The following is a 24,830-nucleotide window of genomic DNA, read 5'->3' as shown; positions in this document are numbered from 1 at the left end:
AGTGTATGGGTATATGAGTGTATGGGTATATGAGTGTATGGGTATATGAGTGTATGGGTATGTTAGTGTATGGGTATATGAGTGTATGGGTATGTTGGTATATGTGTGTATGGGTATATGAGTGTATGGGTATATGAGTGTATGGGTATATGAGTGTATGGGTATGTTGGTATATGAGTGTATGGGTATATGAGTGTATGGGTATATGAGTGTATGGGTATATGAGTGTATGGGTATGTTGGTATATGAGTGTATGGGTATATGAGTGTATGGGTATATGAGTGTATGGGTATATGAGTGTATGGGTATATGAGTGTATGGGTATATGAGTGTATGGGTATATGAGTGTATGGGTATATGAGTGTATGGGTATATGAGTGTATGGGTATGTTGGTATATGAGTGTATGGGTATATGAGTGTATGGGTATATGAGTGTATGGGTATATGAGTGTATGGGTATATGAGTGTATGGGTATATGAGTGTATGGGTATATGAGTGTATGGGTATATGAGTGTATGGGTATATGAGTGTATGGGTATATGAGTGTATGGGTATGTTGGTATATGAGTGTATGGGTATATGTGTGTATGGGTATGTTGGTATATGAGTGTATGGGTATATGAGTGTATGGGTATGTTGGTATATGAGTGTATGGGTATATGAGTGTATGGGTATATGAGTGTATGGGTATATGAGTGTATGGGTATATGAGTGTATGGGTATATGAGTGTATGGGTATATGAGTGTATGGGTATATGAGTGTATGGGTATATGAGTGTATGGGTATATGAGTGTATGGGTATATGAGTGTATGGGTATATGAGTGTATGGGTATGTTGGTATATGAGTGTATGGGTATATGTGTGTATGGGTATGTTGGTATATGAGTGTATGGGTATATTAGTGTATGGGTATGTTGGTATATGAGTGTATGGGTATATTAGTGTATGGGTATATTAGTGTATGGGTATGTTGGTATATGAGTGTATGGGTATATTAGTGTATGGGTATGTTGGTATATGGGTGTATGGGTATGTTGGTATATGAGTGTATGGGTATATGTGTGTATGGGTATGTTGGTATATGGGTGTATGGGTATATTAGTGTATGGGTATGTTGGTATATGGGTGTATACCTGTTTTGGCTCCACTGTGGATCTTTGGTTCTAAGATGGTATATTGGTATATGGATGTATTAATATATTAATATATTGGTGTATGAATGTATGAGTGTATTGGTATATGAGTATATGGGTGTGTACCTGTTTTGGCTCCGCTGTTGATCTTTTGTTCTGAGACGTGTTTGAAAGGGAGCAGGCTGGGTTTGTCTGGTGCCGGGGCCGGTGGCAGGGCCGGTGCCGGCGGCTGGGTCTTTGGCAGGGCCTGCAGGAAGAACTCTCCCACGGCCATGAGGAACTCCACGCTGCCGCACAGATACAGCTTCTGCAGCACAGCGATCACCGAGCGCTCGCCTCCGCTCTGAGAGTATGTTACATCAACCATAGCATCCGCACTGTCCTCATCACGCTTCCCCAGCATCCTGATAACCAATCACAGACAGCACACACTCCGCTATATATACACACTTCATACAGTACTGATTATTAATTATTAGATTAGATTAGTAAAGATCAATCTTAGAAACTGAGATGCTTTCAGGGTTCATACAGGTTTTAACCAAGAAATTTCCATGACTTATTCATGACTTCATGGCACATTTTCATGACATGAATACACGATTGTTAAAACAGGGATCAGTGGTGAATCTTGCCAGGAGTGGCCGACCGGTCGACCAAAATTACCCCAAGAGCGCAAGAATGACTCATCTAAGAGGTCACAAAAGACCCCACAATAACATCCAAACAACTGCAGGCCTCAGTTGGTTCAGTTAAGGTCAGTTAAGCCGATTTAGGGCGTGTCAATGTGTCTTTGCTATCGTAACGACGGAAAAAGCACTTAAAAAAACACTACAATAATAAAATGTATGTGTCTGGTGTATCTGTTAGCTCAAAATAGCTTTTCTCTCCGTCGATAGAACAAAAAAAACAATGACTTTTTCAAAACTTTCTGGGTATATTTATTTTTCCAAAACTTATCCAGGCCTGAAACTCAACGCTATTTTGAAATTCCATGACATTTCCAGGTTTTTCATGACCGTATGAACCCTGTGCTTTTCTAAAATGTGGTTTAAATAACTGTAAAATACAGTGAATATAATACTGTGTGATTTATTGATCTGTAAACTGATCAGTGATCAGTGCTCTGACCTGGACGTGACGCGCTGTATTCCGCTCCTCCGGTCGTCCAGAGTGCAGGCCGAGAGCACGGTGGAAACTTCCAGATTACCGTTACTAAACATCTTACCAGCAGCTCTCATCTCACACAGCCTAAACTCCCCCAGACACACACCCTCACTGTGCACACCCAGCTACAGAGAAACACACACACAATATAAACACAATATAACAAATTACACACACTCTCACTGTGCACACCCAGCTACAGAGAGAGAGAGAGTGTAATGTAATGAGGTGATGATGTAATGTAATGTTATGATGAGGTGATGTGGTGAAGATAAGGTGATGAGGTCATGGTGTAATGTAATGATGTAAAGTAATGATAAGGTGATGGTGAGGTGATGGTGAGGTGATGGTGAGGTGATGGTGAGGTGATAATGTAATGAAATGATGGTGAGGTGAGGTGATGGTGAGGTGATGATGTAATGTAATGATGGTGAGGTGATGGTGAGGTGATGATGTAATGTAATGATGGTGAGGTGATGGTGAGGTGATGATGTAATGTAATGTAATGTAATGTAATGATGGTGAGGTGATGGTGAGGTGATGATGTAATGTAATGTAATGTAATGTAATGATGGTGAGGTGATAATGTAATGTAATGTTGGTGAGGTGATGGTGAGGTGATGGTGTAATGTAATGTAATGTAATGTAATGATGGTGAGGTGATGGTGAGGTGATAATGTAATGTAATGATGGTGAGGTGATGGTGAGGTGATGATGTAATGTAATGTAATGTAATGATGGTGAGGTGATGGTGAGGTGATAATGTAATGTAATGATGGTGAGGTGATGGTGAGGTGATAATGTAATGTAATGATGGTGAGGTGATAATGTAATGTAATGATGGTGAGGTGATGGTGAGGTGATGATGTAATGTAATGTAATGTAATGTAATGATGGTGAGGTGATGGTGAGGTGATAATGTAATGTAATGATGGTGAGGTGATGGTGAGGTGATGATGTAATGTAATGATGGTGAGGTGATGGTGAGGTGATGATGTAATGTAATGTAATGTAATGTAATGATGGTGAGGTGATAATGTAATGTAATGATGGTGAGGTGATGGTGAGGTGATGATGTAATGTAATGTAATGTAATGTAATGATGGTGAGGTGATGGTGAGGTGATGATGTAATGTAATGATGGTGAGGTGATGGTGAGGTGATGATGTAATGTAATGTAATGTAATGTAATGATGGTGAGGTGATGGTGAGGTGATGATGTAATGTAATGTAATGTAATGTAATGTAATGATGGTGAGGTGATGGTGAGGTGATGATGTAATGTAATGATGGTGAGGTGATGGTGAGGTGATGATGTAATGTAATGATGGTGAGGTGATGGTGAGGTGATGATGTAATGTAATGTAATGTAATGATGGTGAGGTGATGGTGAGGTGATGATGTAATGTAATGTAATGTAATGATGGTGAAGTGATGGTGAGGTGATGGTGAGGTGATGATGTAATGTAATGTAATGTAATGATGGTGAGGTGATGGTGAGGTGATAATGTAATGTAATGATGGTGAGGTGATGGTGAGGTGATGATGTAATGTAATGTAATGTAATGTAATGTAATGATGGTGAGGTGATGGTGAGGTGATGATGTAATGTAATGTAATGTAATGTAATGATGGTGAGGTGATGGTGAGGTGATGATGTAATGTAATGATGGTGAGGTGATGGTGAGGTGATGATGTAATGTAATGTAATGTAATGATGGTGAGGTGATGGTGAGGTGATAATGTAATGTAATGATGGTGAGGTGATGGTGAGGTGATAATGTAATGTAATGATGGTGAGGTGATGGTGAGGTGATGATGTAATGTGATGTAATGTAATGTAATGATGGTGAGGTGATAATGTAATGTAATGATGGTGAGGTGATGGTGAGGTGATAATGTAATGTAATGATGGTGAGGTGATGGTGAGGTGATGATGTAATGTGATGTAATGTAATGTAATGATGGTGAGGTGATGGTGAGGTGATAATGTAATGTAATGATGGTGAGGTGATGGTGAGGTGATAATGTAATGTAATGATGGTGAGGTGATGGTGAGGTGATGATGTAATGTAATGTAATGTAATGTAATGTAATGATGGTGAGGTGATGATGTAATGTAATGTAATGTAATGTAATGTAATGATGGTGAGGTGATGATGTAATGTAATGTAATGTAATGATGGTGAGGTGATGGTGAGGTGATGATGTAATGTAATGATGGTGAGGTGATGGTAAGGTGATGATGTAATGTAATGATGGTGAGGTGATGGTGAGGTGATGATGTAATGTAATGATGGTGAGGTGATGGTAAGGTGATGATGTAATGTAATGATGGTAAGGTGATGATGTAATGTAATGATGGTGAGGTGATGGTAAGGTGATGATGATGTGATAATGATGTGATGATGTAACTCACCTGTGTTGGATCGTTGTTGTAAAGAACGAGTCCCAGAGAATCCACAGTGAAGCTGAACCTCACGCTCTCCACCAGCTCAACCTCTCCACCCACACCACCACCCTCCTCCTGCTCCTGCTTCTCCACCCCACTCTCAGATACACCACCTACACACACACACACACACCCACACACAAACTGTGTAGTTAACCCAATACACCCGCACTCCACACTGAGCTCATGATGAGCTCTTAGACCTTAGATCAGGTGAGACAGGGTTGGGTTGAGCCTGTGTGAAAACAAACCAAGCTGAGGAGAAACACTCCGACCAGAGAAACCAACAGAACTACAGGTGTTAAAAACAGACCTGTATAAAGTACTGGAGACTTAAGAGTAAAAGTACAAGTACTCTGTTAAAAAAAGTGACTTGAGTAGAAGCTGAAGTGTTCTTTAAGCTATATACTTTATAAGTAAAAGTACTAAAGTAGTTTATTCTAAGATTTTATTATTCTTGATAATCAATAATTACATCTCTAGGATACATGTAGATACTAAAAACCTGACACTCAGAGCAGCCTATACCTTTCAGTATTTTAATCATCAGGACACACAAAGAAAACTATATGAACTATATACAAAATATAAACTTTTAAGTCTAAATAAATACAAATTTAGTTTAGTGCAAAATAACTACGTAGTAAAAATGTGCGAGTAAAATTATTAAAAACTATATAAAGTAGTGCGCACACCATACCTAGCTTTAGTTTGAGTAAAGCAGGTAGTTTCACACTTTTGAGTCTTTATTTACTGATATTATTTGGTTTGAAACATCATATAAATATGTTTGAAGCACTAAAGGTAAATAATATTGGTTGGGGAAGGAGATTTTTCACTTTTTTATGTGTTTTTCTCTCAATGGGTTTCTTGTAGATTTAGCTTTACCGCACTGGGATGTGATCACTATTTTTAGAAAGAGTAAGCTCCGCCCTTTCTAACCATATATGGATTATGTTTATGTGTGAAGGGATTCCTGAGTAATTAATCTGAGAACACAAGGTGAGATTTTGGATGTAAAATGTGTCTGTAGGGTTTTAAGGGTTAAGTACTGTAATGAAGTAGCTTTAATTTGTTATTATACATCTCTGGTGAAAACTCCCTATTTAACCTGCTCTATAGAGGGGTAGTAAAGGGTTAAATGAGAGTGGGCGTGGCAGAGAGAGTATTGTGAGAGTATTGGTTAAGGGCTGCAGGTGTAGAATATAGAGATGCTGCTGCTGTAAGAGTTAAAGGTGTGATGTGTTACCTGTGAAAGCTCGGGTTCTGATTGGTACTGCTGTCTGTCTGTAGGCGGAGTCAGAGCTGCTGGGGGGCTGAACACTGCCGGCCTCTCCAATATTCTCCATCAGAATCTTCAACAACACCGTCAGATCATCCTGACTCAGAGCCACCTGCACAACACACACACACACACACACACACACACACACACATATATATCTATATAAATACACATATCTACACTGATGGGCGTGGTGTTCTGGAAATGAGGTGTGTTCAGGTACATTTCTGGAGTTTTGCTTGTTTATCTTGGTAACAGAAAACACAGGAGCTCCACTGACTGAATACAACCTAGACAGACGCCAACAGTCAGACGTTCATCACTATCTCGGTAGCACAGGCGCTGTGCCGAGCCGAGCGTACACCCCCACTTATTACACACACATGAACACACAGCAGCACAAACCCAACTTTTACATCAACAATAAACAGAATAGTAAATAAAATAACATTGCTGTTCCCGTAAATGAGCTGCTGGAGCTCCTTCACAGCGTCAACCAGCAGCTCAGTTTCCTCTGCTGAGAAGAGTTTGTTGAACACGTCCAGGTAGCTGCACCGTTAAAATAGCAATCCATTTTTTTTTTTAGTTCTAAAAGTATGGGAATCCTTCATGGTGAAAGTATAATGGAGATTAATTATGACCGCTTTTGTCTTTTTTGTTTGAAATATACAAAAAATATTGAAAAACGTGCAGTTTGGGTATCGATACTGAATATAAAGTAACGTATGGGTATCAGTATCAAAAATTGAACGATACCCAGACCTATAAGTTGGGGGCTCATTTTTGGTAATACCTTGCACGAACAGGCAGCTAAAAACAGGAAGGTTACTTCACGTACAATCATTTTCACACTCTTTACAAGCCATAAACAGCTCTGTATAAAAATGATTTTATTATTTATAGGTTTATGTTTGAGTAAAATGAACATTGTTGTTTTATTCTATAAACTACAGACAACATTTCTCCCAAATTACAAATAAAATTATTGAGTTTTGGTCAGTGTAATGTTTAGCAGTTAAAAAATTATTACTAAGCTAAATTCAAAAATATAAAATTGGGTCCAAAACTTAATCATTACTTTTAAATAAATTTTCATCCAAATGATTAATTATCTAATTTTTCATTTTAGCCTTTTGCAAACAGAATTTCAATAAAAAAGATAAGTTGAATCTTCTCTTGATTTTCAGATTTGTTTTTTTTTTGTATCTTGTAACACAAATCTGATGGTTTGATTCAACTTGCAAAATGCACAAATATAGAATATAAAATAAAGAAAATATTAATTTTTTTCCTAATTTTTTCCTGAAATTCCCATTGTGAGATGAAGGAGTTGATGAGATTGTGGATGTAAAGATATTCTTGCACACTGCACTACGTTTAATAAAATGAAATAAATGAAATAATTTTCTATTGTTGTGTTTAGCCTAAAACGATCAGAAAATGTAATATTAGTAAATGTTACACTGATCTTACAAGATACAAAAATTAACAAATCTGAAAATCGAGAGAAGATTCACCTTTTCATTTTTCTTGGATGAAAAAATAAATTTTATATATTTGAATTTAGCTTTGATACAGTCAGAAAAAGAAACTGCTAAACGTTATAAAAAATAAAAAAATAAATAAACAAAAAAACTGAAAGAAGATATTTTTTTTCAATTCAGCGAAAGGCAAAAATGAAAAACACGAATTTCTTCCTCAGCAAAGTAAATAGAAAAAAATAAATTGTGCGTAATTTTCTATATTCTAATTTATCCTGAAACAAAAGAATTGCAGAGATAAACGTTACACTGATCTCAGCGTTGGGTTTTGGGTTCAGTAGTTTTATTCTATTCTCATGATGAGATCAAGGAGACTCACCTTCATGGGCTTCAGGTCTCCGTCCACCTCCACAGCAGCCATCCTGTGGTACCATGCAGCCGCCAGGTTCCGCTTAACAGAGAGAACCAGATTAACCGGCTGCAGGAGTTCTGACCCGGGCCGATCAGAACCGCCCTCCATAAAGATCCTTAAATCACATTAAACCAGAGCCTCAAACTGAGAAACTGCACCACAAATACAGAAATCATAATTTATTATAAAACTCATTTATAACTCTATAGTAAATGGCTATATTGTAAATGAGGGCCACCCTAACCATACTCAGAGTTTAAATAAAGCTTGATTGAATGAAAATATTATCAAACTCTAATGAACTCTAATGAACTCTACACTAACATCTAATAAACTCTAGAAAAAAACTCTAATAAACTCTACCTCAACATCTAATAAAATCTAATAACCTCTAATAAACTCTAATGAACTTTAATAAACTCTAAAATATCTAATAAACTCTAATAACTTTTAATGGACTCTAATAAACTCTACCTCAACATCTATTAAACTCTAATAAACTCTAATAAACTCTAATAAACTCTACCTCAACATCTATTAAACTCTAATAAACTCTAATAAACTCTAATAAACTCTACCTCAACATCTATTAAACTCTAATAAATTCTAATAAACTCTACCTCAACATCTATTAAACTCTAATAAATTCTAATAAACTCTACCTCAACATCTATTAAACTGTTATATTCTCTACCTCAACATCTAACAAACTCCAATAAACTCTACCTCAACATCTAATAAACTCTTATAAACTCTACACTAACATCTATTAAACTCTAATAAACTCCAATAAGCGCTACCCCAACATCTAATAAACTCTAATAAACTCTCCCTCAACATCTAATAAACTCTTATAAACTCTACACTAACATCTATTAAACTCTAATAAACTCCAATAAGCGCTACCCCAACATCTAATAAACTCTAATAAACTCTCCCTCAACATCTAATAAACTCTTATAAACTCTACACTAACATCTAATAAACTCTAATAAACTCTACACTAACATCTAATAAATTTTAATAAACTGTACCTCAACATCTAATAAACTCTAATAAACTCTACACTAACATCTAATAAATTTTAATAAACTGTACCTCAACATCTATTAAACTCTAATAAACTCTAATAAGCGCTACCTCAACATCTAATAAACTCTAATAAACTCTAGACTAAAATCCAATAAACTCTACACTAACTCTAATGAACTCTAGTGAACTCTAGTGAACTCTAGTGAACTCTAATGAACTCTAATGAACTCTAATGAACTCTAATGAACTCTAGTGAACTCTAGTGAACTCTAATGAACTCTAATGAACTCTAATGAACTCTAATGAACTCTGGTACCTGGAGAGCTTGAGCTGGGTGAGCTGCACGTCCATGTTGTCGATGACTGCAGGAAGTGGGCAGTTGTCCACAGGAAGTAGAGAGAAGCTGTTGCTGACGGTGATCAGACCCAGGTCAGCCTCCACTGCATTGTGGGAAGTGGAGGACTGAGGGATGATGATTAGAGGAGCTTTTAGTCTGATGTTCAGGGAGAGTCTGAAGCTCTTCTGGGCGAAGTCTCTCACGCTGGACACGGCTTTAACCGCCGCCTGCGCCGTCGCCGTGCTCAGAGCCTCTTTAGCCGTCTGGAAGTGATTACTGAAATTCTAACCACAACAAAAAACACACACAATCACAATCACACATATACACGATATATATACACACATATTATATAACCAAAAACAGAAGAGACGCACTGTTTTTGTGCATTCGCACTTCTGTGTCAACCATGGAAAAAGGAGTAATGCATTATTTTTGCTTTTTCGTCCTATCTGGACGGGATTATCTTTTTATCCTCTGTGATTTTATTCCCGTCCAGAGCGATCATGTAGGTGTTTTTCTCAGATGTCCTCTGAGAAAATTACAGGCTGAATTATCTACTGTTTTTCTCTGAACTCCGTGCTCCTCCGGTAATTTTAGTCCCGTCCGGACGCACATCTCTGAGTTTCGTCTCCTCACCTTTAATTTTATTTGTCCACTGCCGCGCACCGTAATTACACTCTGAGCTTGTCACGGTTTCCACAGAGATCCATGTTAAAAAGACAACAGCGAGTGGAAATGGAGGAGCTACTGAACCCCGTAATGTCATGTGACCGAGGGAAAAGCCTAAAATCTCACTGATCCTCCTGTTTTTATAATTGCAGTTCAGATGCAGGAGTTTTATCACTAAAGAGTAGAAGAGTGAAATATTTTACACAGACGTTCCTCTCGGGTTTAAGTGAATATGAGCTCGGGTTCACGACTCCACTCACCAGCAGTGACATCACAAACTTGTGCAGATAGACGACCTGGATGCAGCCCACGTTCAGCTTCACCCTGCCGTCCACCTTGGAGGTGTCGGTGTACCCCACCCCCTCTGTAGCTTTAGGAGTGAGACTCATACTGAAGCTGAAGACCTCGTCACCCACGATAGAGATCGCCTGCAGAACACACACACACACACACACACACACACACACACACACACACACACACACACACACACACACACAGACACTTTTATATTTTATTTCGTTTCCATATACAATATAAAAAACAATAAGGAATCAGTTTTTTTTTTTGCAGCTATCGATTATTTTAGTAATTGAGTACTCTACTGAAAAATCGATTTGATTAATCAAGTAATCGGATAAAACATAAAATAACAGATTTCATAAAATAAGAAATTTCTCTTAATAATGAACGACCAATTGGTTTAATTTTTAAATTCACAACATACATTTACACACAAACACAAATAGAAATAAATACCACAGGTAATAATTTAATAATTAATAACTTAATAAAATAAGTTAAATTATTTAAACTTGGGATTTCTTGTAAGTATTAAATATAGGGAATTAATCAATAATAAAGGCATAAAACGTAAGCTTTATGTTGTGCATTTTATCTAAATGACAACACAATAAGTTCATGGCCGTGTATGTACATGTATTTATTCATAAACTCTACAGTGTTGTGTTTACTGATTACATCAGGCCTCGTTACAGCACGAACCTCCAGCCTATTATTGCTTTAATATAATATAATCACATATAATATTATATAATAATGTATATAAGTATATAATATAATCCCTTACCTTCTTGTGGACGGTTTTAGGATCTACGTTGATGATGATGAAGTCACGCAGTCGTGCGAGGATGCACGTTTGGGTTCCCTGCATTAATAACGAGCCGTGCAGACCTGCAGCAGAGCGTGAGAGAGAGCGTGAGCACACGCTACCATAAAACACACGCTAGCATAAAACACACGCTGGAGATAGGAGTTTTCTGCAGCAGAGCGTGAGAGAGAGCGTGAGCACACGCTACAATAAAACACACGCTGGAGATACGAGTTTTAAGCTCACCCTGAATCCGGATGTCGGCGATGTTGCAGCGCTGATCACAAACCAGAACGTTAAACGCTCCCAGCTGCATATCTATCTTCAGATCCGTCACGTCTCCGTCTGAGGGGGAGCTGACCACCGCTAAACACACACACAATAAAACAACACTTTTATTATTTTACTTATTTTTATTTTAATTTCAGATAATGAATCATATAGTAACTTAAAAACAGTGTTAAACATTAACATTAAAATATGAATTAATAACTCACGCATCAAAAATCCTTTAATTTTCCCAAAAATCTTCTTATGTATGAATTCTACCTGTCAGGTATTAAGGAGTCAGGTATTTAGCCTGTAGCCTGCTGCTAACCCCTGTTAGCACTCCTGAAGCAGCAGTGCTTAGTGCTAGTTGTCCCTTTACGATTCAGAGGTAAATATTATTGGACTGTAACCTGCTGATAACCCTTGCTAGCACTCCTGGAGCAGTATTAGCATTATCCGCTAACCACGCTAAGCACCAGCTAGCTCTATTGCCATACAGAGATGAGTATTATCAGCCTGTAGCCTGCTGCAAACCCTTGCTAGCACTAATGGAACAATATTAGCATTAGCTGCTAACCTCGCTAAGCACTAGTTAGCTCTTTCTCAGTCTGCTGCTAACCCTGTCTAGAACTGCTGGAGCAGTATTAGCATTAACTGTTAACCGTATGAAGCACTAGCTATCCCTTTCTCTGTACAGAAGTGAGTATTTTCAGATTGTAGCCTGCTGTCAACCCCGGCTAACCCCAGCTAGCAGTGCTGGAGCCACATTAGCATTAGCAGCTAAATGTGCTAAGCGCTTGTTCGATTTTTCTCCATTCAGAGGTGAGTATTATTGGCCTGTAGCTTGCTGCTAACCCCGGCTAACACTGGTGGAGCAGCATTAGCATTACCCGCTAACCGCACTAAGCGCTAGCTCTTTCACCGTTCAGAGATGAGTATTTTTGGACTGTAGCCTGCTGCAAACCCTTGCTAGCACTAATGGAGCAGCATTAGCATTAGCTGCTAACCTCGCTAAGCACTAGTTAGCTCTTTCTCTGTATAGAGGAGGGTATAGTCTGCCGCTAACTCTAGTCTGCTGCTAACCCTGTCTAGAACTGCTGGAGCAGTATTAGCATTAACTGCTAACCGTACGAAGCACTAGCTATCCCTTTCTCTGTACAGAAGTGAGTATTTTCAGATTGTAGCCTGCTGTTAACCCCGGCTAGCAGTGCTGGAGCCACATTAGCATTAGCAGCTAACAGCGCTAAGCGCTTGTTCAATTTTTCTCCATTCAGAGGTAAGTATTATTGGCCTGTAGCTTGCTGCTAACCCTGGCTAACACTGGTGAAGCAGCATTAGCACTACCTGCTAACATTACTTAGAGCTAGTTAGCTCTTTTGCCTTTCAGAGGTGAGTATTATTGGACTGTAGCCTGCTGCTAATCCTGACTATCACTTCTGGAGCAGCATTAGCAATAGCCACTAACACTTAACTGCTAATGCTGCTGCACCAAGCCTTAGTGTAAATCTGGAAATCTAATCTTACTGTAAATAAACAGAAGTGTTTTACTCTTTACCCAAATAAACAGTTTTCAGGAGAGAAATCTGTGTAGATTAACATCCAGCACTCGATTAACTTTAAAATTAAATTTTAAGAATTAAAGTTTTGTTTACTTAGCTTAGCCTAGCCCTGTTGAATAAGAAGGTAAACATGGCGACACCCCTGTTCCTTACTAGTGTCTCAGAATGCACCATATCCTAATAAATCAGGGCACTTCCACCTGCTGTGTGAACGCAGCCTAAACCACTCTGTGATTTAGGACTGATTATTGATGATTAATTATTATTGGTTATTGATTATTATTGGTTGAGAGTGTGTGTTGTGGTGTTGTGGTTCTCGTACTGCTTCTGGCAGAGCTGGTTCTGGAGTCGTCACTCCTCCTGGTCTCTCTCTCAGGTGAGGGGGAGCTGCTGGAGGACAGAGCAGCAGACAGGAAGTCCATCGTAGAGAGAAGAGCCTCAGTGTGAAGCATCAGATCCAGAGAGGAGAACTGGACCTAAACACACAGAACCACACTCTGAGCAAGATAGATTTATATTTGAGTAAAATGAACATTGTTGTTTTATTCTATAAACTACAGACAACATTTCTCCCAAATTCCAAATAAAAATATTCTCATTTAGAGCATTTATTTACAGAAAATGAGAAATGTCTGAAATAACAAAAAAGATGCAGAGCTTTCAGACCTCAAATAATGCAAAGAAAACAAGTTCATATTCATAAAGTTTTAAGAGTTCAGAAATAATCAATATTTGGTGGAATAACCCTGGTTTTTAATCACAGTTTTAATTTCATGCATCTTGGCATCATGTTCTCCTCCACCAGTCTTACACACTGCTTTTGGATAACTTTATGCTGCTTTACTCCTGGTGTAAAAATTCAAGCAGTTCAGTTTGGTGGTTTGATGGTTTGTGATCATCCATCTTCCTCTTGATTATATTCCAGAGGATTTTAATTTGGTAAAATCATTTTCCAGAGCTGTATATGTTTTATATTTTAGATTTTTAAAGTATGTCCTCTTGTTTAGCTGATCAGTTTTGAACATCTCTGCTGGATTTTCTCAGTCAGATTTATGAGGTAGTCTCCTGGAATTCAGGCTTTCAGTTAACAGCTGTGCTGAACTCATCAAGAGTTAATTACTTGAATTTCTTGTCTCTTAATGTAAAGTTTGAGAGCATCAGTTAAAGTAAAGTAGTGAAGAGGTAGAGTTACAGGTATACAGTGAATAGTGAATATTTGAGTAATGTTCTAATCCAGATTATGAGAAACAACAACTACTCAACTAAATAAAGAAAAAAAATGCTTCAGTCAATTTGAAAAAAAGAAGAATTTCAAGAAGTTTAAAAGTTTCCATAAGTGCACAATGGTGAAACTGGCACTCATCAGGACCACTCCAGGAAAGAATAGAAGAGTGAGAGTTTCCTCTGTTGTACAGTTTAAGTTTATCAGAGTTTTCAGCCTCAGAAACCACAAGTTAACAAACAGCTCCTCAGATAAGAGTATCTAAATACTTCACAGAGTATTTTAGTTTGTTTAACACTGTTTTTAAGTTACTACATGATTCATTATGTGTTCCTTCATAATCTGATAGATCACTTCACTATGTATTTACTGAATATAGAGAAAATATAAACACTAAATGAGAAGGTGTGTGCACAATTTTGACTGGTACTGTGTGTATTAATAATTACACTTACATTAAGTTTCTGCTCTGTGTTGTTGAAGGTGTTGGTAAAGTTTGGGCCGGTCCGGTCCGCCTGTTCAGATCAGATCAGAACACAGTCATTAAAACCACTGGATTAAACACCGCTGGAGGTTTATCGTTTTATCATCACATTCCAGATTTTTACACTGCTGTCAGATGATTAAACATTGTCAAATGAATAACATGTTCTGTGATTAATTAGTGTAAATGACTGGCATTTAATCAAATTCATCACAAGTATTTTAAACAGAACAATTCAGCTAAGTTTTAGCTGAGGAGCAAATAAATAAATCAATGATGTTACAGGGTTAAAAGCTCTGTGGAAAAAAAAAACTAAAGCAACTTGAGACTTTATTTTAGCAATCTACAGCACATCACTCAACTCCACATCATGTAGCTGGATTTAGTGTGATTGTACAGGTGATAGTACAGGTGATAGTACAGGTGATAATACATGTGAGAGTACAAGTGACAGTATGAGTTATAGTGTGTGTGTGATATAGTACAAGTGGCAGTACAGGTGATAGTACAGGTGATAGTACAGGTGATAGTACAGGTGATAGTACAGGTGACAGTATGAGTTATAGTGTGTGTGATATAGTACAGGTGATAGTACAGGTGATAGTAAAGGTGATAGTATGAGTTATAGTGTGTGTGATATAGTACAGGTGACTGTATGAAAGATATAGTACAGGTTATAGTATGTGTGATACAGTACAAGTGATAGTACAGGTGATAGTACAGGTGATAGTATGAGTTATAGTACAGGTGATAGTATGAGTTATAGTACAGGTGATAGTACAGGTGATAGTATGAGTTATAGTACAGGTGATAGTCTGAGTTATAGTACAGGTGATAGTACAGGTGATAGTACAGGTGATAGTATGAGTTATAGTACAGGTGATAGTATGAGTTATAGTACAGGCGAGAGTATGAGTTATAGTACAGGTGATAGTACAGGTGATTGTACAGGTGATTGTACAGGTGATTGTACAGGTGATAGTACAGGTGATAGTATGAGTTATAGTACAGGCGAGAGTATGAGTTATAGTACAGGTGATAGTACAGGTGATAGTACAGGTGATAGTATGAGTTATAGTACAGGTGAGAGTATGAGTTATAGTACAGGTGATAGTACAGGTGATAGTATGAGTTGCAGTACAGGTGAGAGTATGAGTTATAGTACAGGTGATAGTACAGGTGATAGTATGAGTTATAGTACAGGTGATAGTACAGGTGATAGTACAGGTGATTGTACAGGTGATAGTATGAGTTATGGTACAGGTGATAGTACAGGTGATAGTATGAGAGATATCAACAGGTGATTGTACAGGTGATAGTATAAGTTATAGTACAGGTGATAGTACAGGTGATAGTACAGGTGATAGTACAGGTGATAGTATGAGTTATAGTACAGGTGATAGTGCAGGTGATAGTATGAGAGATATCTACAGGTGATTGTACAGGTGATAGTACAGGCGATAGTACAGGTGATAGTACAGGTAATAGTATGAGTTATAGTACAGGTGATAGTACAGGTGATAGTATGAGTTATGGTACAGGTGATAGTACAGGTGATAGTACAGGTGATAGTACAGGTGATAGTACAGGTGATAGTATGAGTTATAGTACAGGTGATAGTACAGGTGATAGTACAGGTGATAGTATGAGTTACAGTACAAGTGATAGTACAGGTGATAGTACAGGTGATAGTATGAGTTATAGTACAAGTGATAGTACAGGTGATAGTACAGGTGATAGTATGAGTTATAGTACAAGTGATAGTACAGGTGATAGTATAGGTGATAGTATGCGTTATAGTACAGGTGATAGTACAGGTGATAGTATGAGTCATGGTACAGGTGATTGTACAGGTGATAGTATGAGGCAGGTGAGAGGGAGTGTTTCTCTGTTGGGTTTCTGGAGGTTCTGTGTTTGATGTTCAGGGTTTTCTCTGATTTCTTATTATCAGGTGTAAAAAGAGCTAAATAAATAATTATTTAAAAAGGACTCTGTGACTAAGGATTGGTTATTGGACGGACTCAGAGTGACGTAAGGAGGACAGACCTTCACGTATTCCACTTTCAGCAGTTCAGCTCCCGCCTCAGCTGAGGAGCTCAGGATACAGAGAGGATCTCCACACGCATCTGAGAACAAAACACACGCAGTGATTAAACTCCTGCATCCGGACTGCAGTTAATAAACAGGAGGAGCAGTCAGTTTTAAGGAGTTTTTCTCAGTCACATGACATCATCACAGTGTTCAGTAGCTCCTCCATTTTCACTCCCTGTTGTGTTTTTAATGTGGATCTCTGTGGAAACCGTGGCGCGTCCAAAGTGTAATTACGGTGCGCGGCAGTGGACAAATATCTATTTTATTAAAGGCGAGGAGACGAAACTCAGAGATGTGCGTCCGGACGGGACTAAAATTACCGGAGGAGCACGGAGTTCAGAGAAAAACAGTAGATAATTCAGCCTGTAATTTACTCAGAGGACGTCTGAGAAAAACACCTACATGATCGTTTCAGATGTTTTTTTTAACGCTACTCTTTCTACAGTTTTTGCAATTCTGCAGGATCGTAGAAATTATACTGAATTAAGTTTCTTGTGCTTTTTGGAGTGATATATGTTTTTGAGTTTTTGTACAACAGACATTTTATTAGTTTTTAGGGCCACTTTTAAGGGGGTTTCTTTAAAGGTCTTATTTCATAATTTTTATACATTTTAAAATGCCTATTTGTGTATCTGAGCTGTTTTTTGTGGAAAAAAAAAAATTCGGTGATTCGGTATAACACTGCTTTAATCTGGTGGAGGAGTGGAGGGGCGGGGAGAAACGATAGCATTTCAGCTCTTGCTCATGAATATTCATACATGCAAACATATCTCCCCTGATTGGCTAACAACACTGCGACACCAGGAGGCAGCAAGACGAAAAACAGTTAGAAACATTTTAAAATAAAGAGATAATTACACTAATAACAGTCTTTACAATGTCATATGTTACTTTACAACATGTGTAATAATGCCCTGCTAAGTGCAGTTCAGCCACTGATCTAGTCTTAGAGTCTCTGTAAAACACCAAATCCACCGGAGATCCTATTTAAACCTATAGTTACACACAGAGGTGGGTAGAGTCCAGATCCAGAAAGTAAAAATCCACCCCGGGCTGAGTGAGTTTTGTTGGCTAAGCTGCAGCAGAGCTGCTCAGGCAGTTGGAACAAACAAAACCCTGGGGTTGATTTTTACTTTTAACTAGTGTAAACAGAACTGATCTAAACATCTAAACACCTACCTATCTCAATTGTTCTTGGCTGGTGGTGTTTTTCCTCTATAGACTAATTCTAATCATTTGTTTCTTAGCTCTGAATTACTGGCTAAAGTATATAAACACTGATGTGTTATTCGCACAAATAACACAGGAATGAACTGCATGCTGTTCCTAATGCTGTTAGTTATCTCCTATCTGACGAGACGGCGTCGCTGCCCGGCTTCAGCTCTGCCTGTGGGCGGTCCCGAGCCGAGGTGGGCGGGGCCGTGAATACTAATTGACGGGTTGATGTAGACACGATGCTTTTCCTGATCGACTCGTTTTTCTGAATATTTTCTTTTACTAGCTGCTGCAGAGAATGAGGAAGAGGAACAGTTTCATCATGTGCAGCATCATAAACAACTCAGAGACCCACTGTATTTCACAATAAAACAGGAACTCTGAAGTATTAGTACTAAACAAATACTACCTACCAGTAAACTCCAGGCACTTCATGGAGATGGTTTTGATGTAGGTGGTGGCCTGCATGTCGTACTTGTGAACTTTGGTGTGAACACCGAGCTGAGCCGCCTGCAGCACCAGGAACGCGCACTCACTCTCCTTCTTCAGCTTCTTCAGCGTGAGCGTGACCTGCAGAGAAATTACACGTATAAATCTACACAAAATAACTATATGAAAAAATACATTTTATTATTAAGTATAGTGTTTTTTTTACATTGACCTAATGGCATTAATACAAACTACTTACAACTCTGAAAAAATTGTTGAAATAGTTAAAATAGTTAAAATAGCCTCTATAAATTAAGCTTAAGTACTACTGTTTTTTCTGTGTTTTTGCAGGGGGCGGGGCCAAGTCACTGTTAAACGGTTGCGTAAGTGGTTGCTATGTTATCCGTGTTTGTTGCTATGGAGTTTCTAAGTGATTGCTACAGTGTTGTTGGGTGTTTTTTATAGTGTTGCTATGTTGTTTGTGGTGGTTTTTATGGTGTTGCTAAGTGGTTAATAGGTGGTAGCTATGGTGTGGCTATAACATCCATGGTGGTTTCTAAGGTGTTGCTAAGTGGTCGCTATGGTGATACTATGTAGTTTCTAAGTGTTTGCTAAAGTGTTGATAACAGTGTTGCTATGGTGTCCGTAGTGGTGGCTAAGGTGTTTCTAAGCGGTTGCTTGGTAGTTGCTATGGTGTTGTTATGGTATCCATATTGGTTGCTATATAGTTTCTAAGTGGTTGCTAAAGTGTTAATAGATGGTTGAAATGATGTTTGTGGTGGTTGCTAAGGTGTTTCTAAGCGGTTACTTGGTGGTTGCTATGGTGTTCTTATGGTATATGTATTGGTTGCTATATAGTTTCTAAGTGATTGCTAAAGTGTTAATAGGCGGTTGCTATGGTTTGGCTATTGAGTCCGAGGTGGTTGCTAAGGTGCTGCCAAGCGGTTGCTAGGGGGTTGTTATGGTGTTGACATGGTATCCGTATTAGTTGCAACGTAGTTTCTAAGTGGTTGCTGAATTGTTGATAGGCGGTTGCTATGGTGTGGCTATGGTGTACATGTTGGTTTCTTAGGTGCTGCAAAGTGGTTGCTAGGTGGTTGCTATGATGTTGACATGGTATCTGTATTAGTTGCTATGTAGTTTCTAAGTGGTTGCTAAAGTGTAGATAGGTTGTTGCTATGGTGTTGCTATGGTGTCCGTATTGGTTGCTATATAGTTTCTAAGTGGTTGCTGAAGTGTTGACAGGTGGTTGCTATGGTGTGGCTATGGTGTACATGGTGGTTTCTAAGGTGCTGCTAAGCGGTTGCTAGGTGGTTGCTATGGTGTTGACATGGTATCCATATTAGTTGCTACGTAGTTTCTAAGTGGTTGATAAAGTGTTGATAGGTGGTTGCTATGGAGTTTGAGGTGGTTGCTAAGGTGTTGCTAAGTGGTTGCTAGGTGGTTGCTAGGTGGTTGCTATGGTGTTGATATGGTATACTTTTTGGTTGCTATATAGTTTCTAAGTGGTTGCTAAAGTGTTGATCGGTGGTTGCTATGGTGTTGCTATGGTGTCTGGGGGTGTTTCTAGGGTGTTTTGGTGGTTGCTATGGTGTTGTTATGGTGTCCGCATTGGTTGCTATATAGTTTCTAAGTGGTTGCTGAAGTGTTGATAGGCGGTTGCTATGGTGTGGCTATGGTGTACATGGTGGCTTCTAAGGTGCTGCCAAGCGGTTGCTAGGTGGTTGCTATGGTGTTGACATGGTATCCGTATTAGTTGCTACGTAGTTTCTAAGTGATTGCTAAAGTGTTGATAGGTGGTTGCTATGGAGTCTGAGGTGGTTGCTAAGGTGTTGCTAGGTTGTTGCTTTGGTGTTGATATGGTATACGTATTGGTTGCTATATAGTTTCTAAGTGGTTGCTAAAGTGTTGATCGGTGGTTGCTATGGTGTTGCTATGGTGTCCGTGGTGGTTTCTAGGGTGTTTCTAAGCAGTTGCTTGGTGGTTGTTAAGGTGTTGATAGGTGGTTGCTATGGAGTCCAAGGTGGGTGCTAAGGTGTTGCTAAGTGGTTGCTAGGTGGTTGCTTTGGTGTTGATATGGTATACGTATTGGTTGCTATATAGTTTCTAAGTGGTTGCTGAAGTGTTGATAGGCGGTTGCTATGGTGTGGCTCTAGTGTACATGGTGGTTTCTAGGGTGTTTCTAAGCAGTTGCTTGGTGGTTGCTATGGTGTTGTTTTGGTATCCGTATTGGTTGCTATATAGTTTCTAAGTGGTTGCTAAAGTGTTGCTAGGTGGTTGCTATGGTGTTGACATGGTATCCGTATTAGATGCTATGTAGTTTCTAAGTGGTTGCTAAAGTGTTGATAGGTGGTTGCTATGGTGTTGCTATGGTGTCCGTGGTGGTTTCTAGGGTGTTTCTAAGCAGTTGCTTGGTGGTTGCTATGGTGTTGTTATGATATTCGTATTGGTTGCTATAGTTTCTAAGTGGTTGCTGAAGTGTTGATAGGTGGTTGCTATGGTGTGGCTAGGGTGTACATGGTGGTTTCTAAGGTGCTGCTAAGCGGTTACTAGGTGGTTGCTATAGTGTTGACATGGTATCCATATTAGTTGCTATGTAGTTTCTAAGTGGTTGCTAAAGTGTTGATAGGTGGTTTCTATGGTGTTGCTATGGAGTCAGAGGTGGTTGCTAAGGTGTTGCTAAGTGGTTGCTTGGTGGGTGCTATGGTGTTGTTAGAATATTGGTATTGGTTGCTATATAGTTTCTAAGTGGTTGCTTAAGTGTTGATAGGTGGTTGCTATGGTGCTGCTATGGAGTCCGAGGTGGTTGCTATGGTGTTGCTAAGCGGTTGCAAGGTGGTTGCTAAATTGTTTATACGGTATCCATGTTGGTTGCTATGTAGTTTCTAGGTGGTTGCTATGTTGTTGCTAGGATGTTGTCAGGTCATTGGTTTATAAACTTGTTGATTGGCTGGTTCATGGTCTGTTCTGATGAACAACAGCTCTCACACTATAAAAATGTGCAACGAAACATTAAAAATAAAGAAAAGACATGATTTTAATTTTGTAACAGATGCAGGATCTGAGAGGGTTATAGAGTTTTACCTCCATGAGTTCGAAGTTGAGGAGAACACTGACGATGTTCTCGCTGAAGCTTCTTTCATTGGTGATTGTTGACTGACTTCCTGTCTCCAGAGGAAGTACCTCACTGTGCTCCTCACTCTGCTCAGATTTATCTGTGGAATTACATTAAACAGTAGTTTAAACCTGAACAAAAACTTGAAATACTGTAAATAAACTCTAAAAAATCAGGCTCAGAAAAACACAAACCAGTCACACAATTATTTTTAATAATTAAAAAAATAATAAATTTACACAGACAATTACCGCCCTACTGCTTTGTTGCTAGGATGTTGCTATGGTATCTGTTTTGGTTGCTAAGGTGTTGCTATGGTGGTTGCTATGGTGTCCGTGGTGGTTGCTAAGGTGTTGCTATGGTGTCTGTGGTGGTCGCCAAGGTGTTGCTATGTGCTTGCTAGTTAGTACATATAGTGTTGCTATGGTATCCTTGTTTGTTGCCATGTAGTTTCTAAGTTGTTGCTAGGTGGTTGCTGAGATGTTGCTATGGTACCTGTGGTGGTTGCTACGTTGTTGCTAGCGTGTTGCTATGGTATCTGTGTTGGTTACTATGTAGTTTCTAAGTGGTTGCTAGGTGGCATCAAGTGTATAAAAGTTTTATTTTTTAAAAAGTTCACAGACGTTAAATAAAAAAAGCACAAAAGAAGCTCAAAAGCACAAACTAATACTTTTGTGATGTGTTTAAATATAGCTTAATTACAATAAAAAAAATACTTAAGTTTATATGTTATTCCAAAATAATAATAACAATACTTCAGTAGATACAGATACAGCATTTTAGTACTTAAGTACTTAAGTAGTGTAATAAAAATAATAATACTCCTGTAGATACAGATACTGTATTTTAGCACTTACGTACTTAAATAGTGTAGTAGAATAATAAATTACAGCATTTACAAGTGCTTTACAAATCAGAAAATACAAAGAGATTTCAAATAAAAAAAATGAAAAAAAAACACGAAAAACTGAAATAAAAATAAAATAAAACTAAAGCATCAATTAAAAAAACATCATTCAAACACGGTATTAAAACAATATATTTAAAAGAAGAAAAATGTAACATTATAAATAAGAATATAAATGCTGTAACAGAATAAAAGCGTGCGGAGCTGCAGGGTTTTAAACTGAACTAGAGTTTTGACTATACATGAAGGTCTTTAGCCTGGATTTAAAAGCCTACTAGTATTAGCACTTAGGCTAATTAAAGTAGTGTAGTAAAAATAAGAAATACTCCAGTAGAGCAGCAGTAGATACAGCATTTTAGCAGTTTAGTACTTAAGCAGTAGTGTAGTACTAAATAATAATACTCCAGTAGAGTACAGAAGTGGAGTATTCCATACAGCAGTGGCTGCAGAGGGTTCCGCGTCCATCCCCAAGTTGCCATGGCAACCGGCGTGATGATGTCATCAGGCGCCCAGGCTACACACTAAGGCGCGGGATTCCGAGCTGGCGCTGCACTGGCCGCTCAGCTGGTGAAGGAGGAGCATCTCACTGATCTTCAGGAAGGTTTTACTTTGATCTTGATGGAATTTCCGGGTGGAATCCTGCCTCCCCCAGCGTCCCGAACTCTCTCAGGATCTGGAGACGCGGACGTAGTACGTGGGACAACGCAGAGGCGCGGGAGACTTTACGTAATTCCGACCATAACGTCTTGCCAAATAAATTTTGAGAGCAAAGTGGTTTTAATACAAGCCCTTATATCTCCCCGCCCCGGCACTCTGAACGAATTCCACGAGTTCCGCGCGGCGTTTAGAAGAGCTTTATCAGCTCTACTGACCTCCTATCAGAGATACACGGCTGAGCTGGAGAACACGAGGGCGGAGGCGCCGGGACATGCACGCGGCATCCGGCTGCACCCTGTAATCCGGATGCTGGCCTGGGAAACTAATACATGGGGTTTCACCTTCGAGGGGGGAGGAGATCCTCCCAGCCCTTCATATTTCCCCATTTATGATAACAACCTCTACCTGTCGCGCCAACCTCAACCTCAACCTCAACCTCCAATTCAACCTCCACCCTAAACCTCAACCTCAACCTCCACCCTAAAACTCAACCTCAACCTCAACCTCCAGTTCAACCTCCACCCTAAACCTCAACCTCAACCTCCACCCTAAAACTCAACCTCAACCTCCAGTTCAACCTCCACCCTAAACCTCAACCTCAACCTCAACCTCCAGTTCAACCTCCACCCTAAAACTCAACCTCAACCTCAACCTCCAGTTCAACCTCCACCCTAAACCTCAACCTCAACCTCAACCTCCAGTTCAACCTCCACCCTAAACCTCAACCTCAACCTCAACCTCCACCCTAAACCTCAACCTCCACCCTAAACCTCAACCTCCACCCTAAACCTCAACCTCCACCCTAAACCTCAACCTCAACCTCCAATTCAACCTCCACCCTAAACCTCAACCTCAACCTCCAACTCAACCTCCACCCTAAACCTCAACCTCAACCTCCAATTCAACCTCCACCCTAAACCTCAACCTCCAGGCCGATACCACCACTGATCCTGCAGCCCGGACAAAATCTTAATCTTAATTTTTTACTTTTTTGCATGGAGCTTCAAAACGCTGGGCAGCCTTATTCACTCCAGTAGATACAGATACAGCATTTTAGGGAAATAAATATTAGATAGAAAATTTAGATATCAAATATTTTTGAATAAAAATAAAAAAATAACAATAACAATTAAAAAAATAATAATAATAAGACTAAAGCATCAATAAATAAACATAATTCAAACATGATATTTAAACAATATATTTGAGTAGTGTAGTAAAAATAATACTCCATTGGCTACAGATACAGTATTTTAGGCGAGGAAAGCTTATTTAAATATATATAAATGTATATATAAATGTATATATATATATAAACTCTGAATATAAATTTTTTTCATAGTGCTTTACAAATTAGGAAATACAAAGAAAATTCAAATGAAAAAAAACATGTAAACATGAAAATAAAAATAAAATAAGAATAAAAAAAAACATAATTCAAACATGATTAAAACAATATATTTAAAAACAGAAAAAACATTATAAACAAGAATAAAAGTGCCGCTACAGAATAAAAGCGCGCGGAGCTGCAGAGTGTTCCGCGTCCATCCAGGTTGCCACGGCAACCGGAGTGATGATGTCATCAGGGGCCCGGGCTATATAAGGGGCGTGACTCCCTGGCGCTGCATTAACTGTTCAGACGGTGAAGGAGGAGCATCTCACTGAGATTTAAGACACTTTTACTTTGATCTAGATGGATGGTAACTCTCCCTCGTCCTCCGGCTCCGGAGACTCGAACTTCATGACCGACTCGGATATTCTGATGCATCGCAGGAGAACGCTGCCGCTTCCGAAC

The 24,830-nt window shown here is 38.9% G+C and overlaps 1 protein-coding gene across 10 annotated transcripts in view; it reads right to left on the bottom strand.

Moving 5' to 3' along the window:
* vps13c (vacuolar protein sorting 13 homolog C) overlaps positions 1–24,830 on the bottom strand; it is a 259,753-nt gene that overhangs the window by 131,636 nt on the left and 103,287 nt on the right. For all 10 annotated transcript variants that reach the window (XR_007434232.1, XR_007434233.1, XM_049473672.1 and 7 more), the window contains 14 exons: positions 21,441–21,571; positions 18,341–18,497; positions 16,668–16,747; positions 14,593–14,652; positions 13,238–13,391; positions 11,333–11,452; positions 11,066–11,169; positions 10,236–10,403; positions 9,283–9,587; positions 7,902–8,049; positions 6,006–6,150; positions 4,724–4,869; positions 2,269–2,429; positions 1,264–1,541 (listed from right to left, as the gene is read on the bottom strand). Coding sequence is in view for 8 of the 10 variants with exons in the window: in XM_049473672.1 (XP_049329629.1) it covers positions 1,264–1,541; positions 2,269–2,429; positions 4,724–4,869; positions 6,006–6,150; positions 7,902–8,049; positions 9,283–9,587; positions 10,236–10,403; positions 11,066–11,169; positions 11,333–11,452; positions 13,238–13,391; positions 14,593–14,652; positions 16,668–16,747; positions 18,341–18,497; positions 21,441–21,571 (2,157 nt within the window). In the remaining 2 variants the exon portion in view is untranslated. The remainder of the gene's footprint in view (positions 1–1,263; positions 1,542–2,268; positions 2,430–4,723; positions 4,870–6,005; positions 6,151–7,901; positions 8,050–9,282; positions 9,588–10,235; positions 10,404–11,065; positions 11,170–11,332; positions 11,453–13,237; positions 13,392–14,592; positions 14,653–16,667; positions 16,748–18,340; positions 18,498–21,440; positions 21,572–24,830) is intronic.

This window comes from Astyanax mexicanus, unplaced genomic scaffold (assembly GCF_023375975.1).
Source record: "Astyanax mexicanus isolate ESR-SI-001 unplaced genomic scaffold, AstMex3_surface scaffold_43, whole genome shotgun sequence".
Classification (NCBI taxonomy): domain Eukaryota; kingdom Metazoa; phylum Chordata; class Actinopteri; order Characiformes; family Acestrorhamphidae; genus Astyanax; species Astyanax mexicanus.
Note: the sequence above shows the minus strand (reverse complement) of the source record. Positions and strands in the feature narration are given on the sequence as shown.